At 38.6% G+C, this 7,651-nt stretch overlaps 1 protein-coding gene across 1 annotated transcript; it reads left to right on the forward strand.

Moving 5' to 3' along the window:
- Positions 1-859: 859 nt before the first annotated feature.
- Positions 860-7,275, forward strand: ciao2a (cytosolic iron-sulfur assembly component 2A; the record flags this gene model as incomplete). Its single annotated transcript, XM_017438579.3, has 4 exons — positions 860-1,058; positions 3,086-3,135; positions 4,817-4,862; positions 6,781-7,275. Coding segments are annotated over 4 exons (396 nt in total), but the record flags the coding sequence as incomplete, so codon positions are not given.
- Positions 7,276-7,651: the final 376 nt, after the last annotated feature.

The raw sequence follows: 7,651 nt of genomic DNA on the forward strand, positions 1-7,651 counted from the left end.
ACAGTAAGGTATCTGTTAAATGTGTCCAAAAATGTGGAAAAGCAACTCAGGTTTTGTTAGCTGTTTGAGAAATTTTGTTCTCGCCCACTACGTTTGCTCACATCCTGTGCATCTCCTGGGGGCTAAGCCCCCCTTGTCCTTAAAACCTAGTGACACCCCTGGTCCAAAATATGAACATTTCGATATTAATTAAATGAATATAATGTCTAAAGTTTTGCTGATAAATAACCATCCATCCATTTTCTTTACCTGGAGCCTCCAGCCATCTCTGTGTGAGAGGACATGTCCCATGTCCATCACAGGGACACACTGAGACAAACTCTCACTCACTCCTAGGGACCAATGCCCGTAGCATGCATGTTTTTGGTCTGACAGGGAGAAGAGTTGACAGTTCTAACTACTGTTCCAATGTGCCACCGTCACACCTTCACAAAGTCATTGAATTGAAGAATGATTTTGGGGTAGTAGAGGAAAAGATTTTACTACCCTGTAAAAGATATCAGAACATAAAAAGCAAAAACAACAGTCTAAAGAATAGTGTCTTCCAGGACATTTGCAACTGCTTCTTCCTTAAAAGTGCTATTATACAAGAATGTGCTCATTTTAATCTTTTAAATCTTCTGAAGGAAAATTCTATTTTTTAAACAACTCACTTTTAAGAACCGTTAATGTAATGTTTTCAGACTCAATGAGTAAATTGTATTCAACGATCAGGATTACAGTGTTGATCAAAATATTCAGGTTTTTTCCCAAAATCAAGCATTCCTACATTGCAGAGAAAATATTTCTATAATCGCTGTTACCATTTTTAAAATGTGACTTACTTTTTGATGGTTGATATTGTCAACAAATGTAATCTGTTTTGTTGAACCTTGTTTTCTACCCTCTGTCAGATGTCATTCGGACCATCCGAGACCCAGAGAAGCCCAATACCCTGGAGGAGCTGGAGGTGGTGACGGAGAAATGTGTGGAGGTTCGGGACCTCAGAGAGGACGAGTACCTGATTATAATCAAATTTTCTCCAACCGTCCCACACTGCTCTTTGGCTACTCTGATTGGTGAGTTACAGCTTCTTATCAAAGGGTTGTTTTTGTCAGAGTTTAACTTGTTGATTTCCTTTTAATGTTTGAGATCTGCTCGAGGTTTGGTATGGAGATCAGGTCAAAACTCGTGTACATAGTTCTTGCTTTATTTTGTGTGTGTTGCATGGATGTATAGGAATATGTGATTGCATCTTTAAGTAATTTGAGGTGTACTTACATGTGAGTACCCATTCATACTGCATGTATGTTCAGTGCTGGTATAAAAAGAAGGAGGTGGGGAAGAGATAATGAAGAGGGGTTGGGGTGGGAGGGTAGTCTTAGGACTAGACTTAAAAAAAAGTGAAGTTTCAGGTTGGTATTACAGGGAAACTGTATGAAATAAGGTTACTGGGGAAGAAGGTTAGTTTTCCGAGTGGAATTGCTGGATGAGAGGATTACAGATGGAAAAATTGTTCACTGTTAAAGAAAGAAAGGTCACAAGAAATATCTTGAACTTGAGTTTTGGTTCGACAGAATTCATTTTAAAATAAATGAATGAAACTGGCCTTGACAGAAAGGATAGTAGGGCTGCAACTAACGATTTTTTTAGTTATCGATTTATCTATAAATTATTCTGCTGATTGGATTAAAAAAAACTGACACATTCTGCAGATTTTGTATTAAAGCTGTTTTTATGCAATATTAGAAATGCATTCAAACAAATAATTAAATTCCTTTTTTAAATAAGAAAATAAACATTTCATTGTCTAAAATGCAATAGCATAGAATTCTTTTCTTGAATGCTGTAGAAAAACATCCTTCAGCTCAGCCCTTTCTGATTGACTTCACATCAGTATAGTGTAAGGCTAATCTGGTGATTATTCTTTGGATTAACCCATTAATAATTGTATAGTAAAGGTGCTTTACAGGTTTTTTTTTTTTTACAGAATTTGAACCAGGTGTAGCTAAAAATATGCCACTTGAGGAGTTTTAGGTAGAACATATTTACTGACAAATTTTTTTTTTTTTTGTCTTAAATGCAAAATGTATAGATTGTACAGTTTTGGCATAATTACTGCTCTGGGTATGTTGTTCTTTCAGCTATTGGCCTTTTTTGAGTCTGTATTCTCCAGTTAACGAATAATCTATTAGTAAATGAGTTGGTGATCATTTCAATAATCGATTCGTCACTATTAATCCGATTAATCGTTTCAGCTCTAATGGATAGTAACCTTAACTTAATATTTTGAGTAAATAAGTGAGTGAGGGAGGATGGATTTAGAAGGACATTGCTGAATTCTGCTCAAGGCTTCTTATTCAGCAACATAAGTTTGTTGTGCCGACACTTTTCAAATAGCACTGTCTAAAGAAAAGGGGAAATAATCATATGTTGTGAAAAGCCTGAATGGATTCTGTTACACTTGTGTTCATGTTGTTCCTAAAGTCGTTTAGGCAGATTTTGTTTCAATAATAAAACAAAATCTGCTTGATGATGTTAAATATATTTTTCTCCAGCTTGGGTAGAGCTGTGTTGGTAGGGTAGAACATACTGTGGCTCCAAAAAGAGATAAAGCCTATTTTCTTATCACAGTGAAGGTCTTCCAGAGTGAGAATGTCAGTCACCTGTTTCGTAACTCTGTTTGTCTTATCATTGTTCCATGCAAACTTGTCTCTTCTCTTTAGTGTGTACTCAGCCAAGTGAATGGATTTGAAAGTTGTCATCAAATTGGTGGTATTGAATAGAACTACTCAACTATGGCTGCACAATATACAGAAAAATTTTTGTCATCTAATCTCAAAGTGCAATATCAATATGGCAAGGAACTGCAAAAAAATCCATCTTTCCCTCTATGAACACAGCAGCTTAAGCAGGGAGGCCCAGACATGTCTTTCCATAACCACCTCTTCCAGCTCTTCTGGAAGAACTCCAAGGTGTTCCCAGGCCAGCCGAGAGACACAGTCCATTAAGCGTGTCCAGGGTCCTCCTCGGGGTCTCCTCTCAGTGGGACATCCACCAGATGGATTATATCTGCGTCTGACAGCCTTGTTTTGTGTTTTTGCAGGTCTGTGCTTACAGGTGAAGCTGCAGCGATGTTTGCCATTTAAACATAAGGTGAGAATGTTGCCTCAGCAACTTTATTTGACATCAAACTGTTAGTTAATCTGTTTAATATAAGATTACAGTGAAGACAATTTCAAGTTTTCTCAGTTTGGTAAATTGAAACCTAAGTTTTAAAAAAGGTAGATATAGTTCAGTCAGTGGTTCTTGTGAAGCTTCAATCCAGCTGAGTTGTTTTGAATTCACTGCACATTAGGATACAGTTCAGATGGCACATATCTACTTTAAAAAGTTTTAACTTTTATTATAAAACATGCTTAAAACAACCAAAGAGCTGTACAATAAACTAACAAAACAATAAAAACATTAACAGACCGAAAACAATCAAATCAAATAAAACTTTTGGATGAAACCTTTTGTAGGGTCTTAAACTCAGGATCTCACAAACATTTTGCACAATCTCACAAAAAAGATCTTATTTTTGTTTCTTCCATGTCTCCTGGGGGGGGCTGAGTACTGATCTGTTGCAGCTGAGCAGACTCGAGATGTCCACTCTGCTGCATGTGTGGGGTCACTCCATTTCAGTCGGTGGTCCGACATGGAGGATTGAGATGGATGTGACCTTAGGTGGGCCTCTGAGGGAAAGAGTTAAGGTCCATGTTGGAGGGGGAAGCAGAGGGGTATTGCAGAGTAGAAGGTACTGCAGATGAGTAATGGAGGAAGGGTGGAGACATTCAAGATGGTAGAGGTGTATCTGGCAGTCCATAGTGATCACCACAGGGTGGGTGCATCTGACAGGCCGTTTACTCTGAACTGTTCATCAGTGAAACTGTAACATTTATGTTGCAGTTCGGCTCTTCGTTTTCACAACAGCAGGTGGATTATCTGACACAGGTCTCAGAGTGGAACTTTTCAGGCACCTCATTTGCATTTCAAAGGACGCCACAACGTGTGAAATCACACATGCGCACCACAGACAGCTGCAGTCCAGCTGTTCTGCATACGCCCAAGTACATCAACAATAATAATAATGGTGGATAGCAGAGTGCTGTTGTATGTTACTCACCTTTTTCAACCCAACCTCACTGTAAGTGCAAACAGTCTGTGTAGTCACCATTTTGGATGTAACGAGAGACTGGTGTCTGTGTGCATTCTCGTGTAAGCGCCAACAAGTGGCCAGGCATTGAAACTACAGCGAGTTCAACGAGCACAGCAGCATTGTGTAAATGAGTAACTTGTTTCCAATCAACATGTGAAAATCTTCAACATTTTGAGGAGATCAGCCATGTTTAAACAGGGCCTTAGTCCTGTAGGTGTGGAGGAGACAATGGGAAACTGTGAGCTGAACCTATTAGAGAAGCAGTTCAGCTTGTTTGCCCTCTCAAAGCAGCTGATATTGGTTCAACCTTGGCCTTACACCCAGTGATCACTTCCAGTTTCCTCCAGTATGTGTGTTTGCACCCCAGCAGCTTCTCCCCTAGACCTGTAAGCCCTCTAATTATTTAGGTGATCTTTCAGGTCACTGATGAGCCATGGCTTATTGTTTGGGTGGCAGTGTACAGTCCAGGCTGGCAGCATAGTAGTATGTTCACACAATCTGACTACTACGAATGTAATATGCCTTTTGTCTTTCAGTGCTTGGACCTAAATATTTGTTTTTCTTGCAAAAACAGGGTATTAAGTATAATAAATAAACATGAGCATTTTAACCACTTACTTTTCTTTCTCCCTTAAGCTGGAAATCTACATTTCTGAAGGTACCCATTCTACCGAAGAAGATGGTAAGTTTAACTATATCAACTCAAAATTTCATGTTTCTTTGTCTTTATTAATGAATTTATACTTTGCAAAAACTGTGATGGAAAATACTGTTTTAATTGGAGCTTGTCAAAAAGGTCAAATGAGTATTCTTGAGTTCAAATTGTCCATATTTGAAATTTTCAAATTATTACTCAATTTATTTAAATTGATCATTTTTGTTTTTACTACTACATGTATATGAGCCTATCCAGAATATCTTTTAGAGATGTTGACAGATCTAGATGTTGGAAAAGATAAATATAGCTATTAATGGTTTGGTTTTACCCAAAATGTCCAAAATCATTGTTTTAGACAAAATCTTAATGAAACAATAACAGTGATTAAACACAAATTAAGGAAAAAGGTGTTGAAATGTCTCTCCATCATCGGAGCCTCTTGGTCTCAGTCAAATCACAGAGGTGAAATAAGCAGACAAACACAGAAACAGCTTTTCATCTTCTTTTTCTTCCGACTGTTTCCTTTTCAAGGGTCGCCACAGCGAGTCATCCTCCTCCATCTAACTGTCTTCTGCGTCCTCTGTCCTAACTCCAACTACCTCCATGTCCTCTCTAACTGCATCCATATTGCTCCTCTTTGTCTTTTTCCTGGCAGCTTCATCTCTAACATCCTTCTACTAATGTACCCACTGTCCCTCTGGACATGTCCAAACCATCTCAGTCTGGCCTCTCTAACTTTATCTCCCGGTCGTTCAACCTGTACCTCTGATGACCTCATTCCTAATCCTGTCCATCCTTGTCCCTCCCAAGCAGAACCTCAACATCTTCAGCTCTGCTACTTCCAGTTCTGTCTTCTGTCATTTTGTCATTGCCACCGTCTCCAAACCATACAACAAAGCTGGTCTCACCACTGTCTTGTAAACTTTTCCTTTGACCTTTGCTGCCACCCTTTTGTCATAAATCAGTCCTGAAACTTTTCTCCATCCACTCCACCCTGCCTGAACTCTCTTCTTCACCTGTTTACTACACTGCCTGTTTTTTCTGGACAGTCGACCCTGTCCTTAAAGTCCTGCACCTTTGTGACCTCTGCTCTTTGTAGCCTCACTGTTCCACCTGCCTCTCTCTCATTCACACACAGGTGAATGAGAGAGATGGCTGACATTCATCCCTCGTCCTTCAAGTGCATACCTCCACCTCTCCAAGTTTTCTTCCACCTGTTCCCTGTTCTCACCACAGATCACAATATCATCTGCAAACATCATAGTCCACAGGGATTCCTGCCTGACCTCATCTGTTAGTCTGTCCATCACCAGAGCAAACAAGAAGGGGCTCAGAGCCGATCCTTGATGCAGTCCCACCTCCACATTGAAGCTATCTGTCACTACAGTGCACCTCACCACTGTCCTGCTGTCCTCAAACATGTCCTGTACCAGTCTAACAGACTTCTCTGCTCCTCCAGATGTCCTCATACAACAACAACAAGATACACTAACAACAATAATATAAATAAGGTGTAGTAAACAGTGACCTGAACATGAGTCAGTTGTGAGCAGATATGTGTGAATATAGCAGCTTATAGATAAGAAAATCAGCAGTATGGATAATCATCAGCATAAATAAACTGTCAAGTGTCCAATTAAAGTCCATGTCAGACAACTGATCACAGTGGATTAACCAATGCTGTCCTTTGTCATGGCAACCAAATTCTAGTACTGATGGACAATCCACAAGACTCCAGTTTCTCCGTTTTGAAGGCCAAAGTGAAATTTTGTTTAAAACAGTCAAAATACTGTTTTTATTGTTGTTAGGAATAATGCTTCAGATATGGCATTTTGCATCTTACTACATTGTTGATATCTGCAATTAATAAACAGATTAATGAGAGTTAAATATATCTCCAGTTCATAAACAGATTAATAATATTTGTTGTTTATCTCTCCAGTTAATAAACAGATTAATGATAAGGAGCGTGTGGCAGCCGCCATGGAGAACCCCAACTTAAGAGAGATCGTGGAGCAGTGTGTTACTGAACCAGACTACTGACAGAGAATCTCCAGTGTTGGAAAGCATATAATGATGGTGATGATGTCGTCCAGTGTTTATTTTATTTTATTTTTTTCTCTTTTTGTGAGTAATCATGCAGCAGCTGAGACTGTGAGTCATGATTCTCATCTCAAATCAGGGATTGTGTGTAAAACCTTCTGTCTTCCAGCCATCTGATCTTCCACCTCTATGCTTTCTCTACATCTTTTTTTCCAATTTTAAGCTCTTTGGGAACATCTATCACTTTTTCTGTATCAAAAAGGTAAAATTAAAGTTGAAATTTGTTTTTTTGTTTGTATAGTGTTTGAAGTCTAATTATTAATTTAGAAGTGTTTTTTAAAAAAAATCTAATGTACAAAAGAATGAAGTATTAAAATCAGCAGTTTGAACCTTACAATGTATCTTTTTATTTTTTTGACTCAAGAAATCCGACTATAATGTGTCTCTAGTACATTGGGTTAAAGGGACACCCCGTCAGTTTTACTCTGATCAGTTCACAGATTTTAGCCTGGTGGGAATCACAATATGCAGTGCATTGGAAAAGTCATTTAAATGCCTTGAACTTTTCCTTATTTTGCTATATTACAACTACAATTTTCAAGTTTTATGTGACAGACCACAGACAAAGTAGTGCAAAATTGTGTGGTGGAAGGAAAATGATAAATGTTTTTTATATATATATAAATATATAAAAATTCCCTTCTCACCCTCCGCGGGTGGTCTTGTTTCATCCTCTGAGCTCGGGTCCTCTACCAGAGGCCTGGGAGCTT

The sequence above is a fragment of the Kryptolebias marmoratus genome, linkage group LG17, assembly GCF_001649575.2.
Source record: "Kryptolebias marmoratus isolate JLee-2015 linkage group LG17, ASM164957v2, whole genome shotgun sequence".
In the NCBI taxonomy this organism is placed as follows: domain Eukaryota; kingdom Metazoa; phylum Chordata; class Actinopteri; order Cyprinodontiformes; family Rivulidae; genus Kryptolebias; species Kryptolebias marmoratus.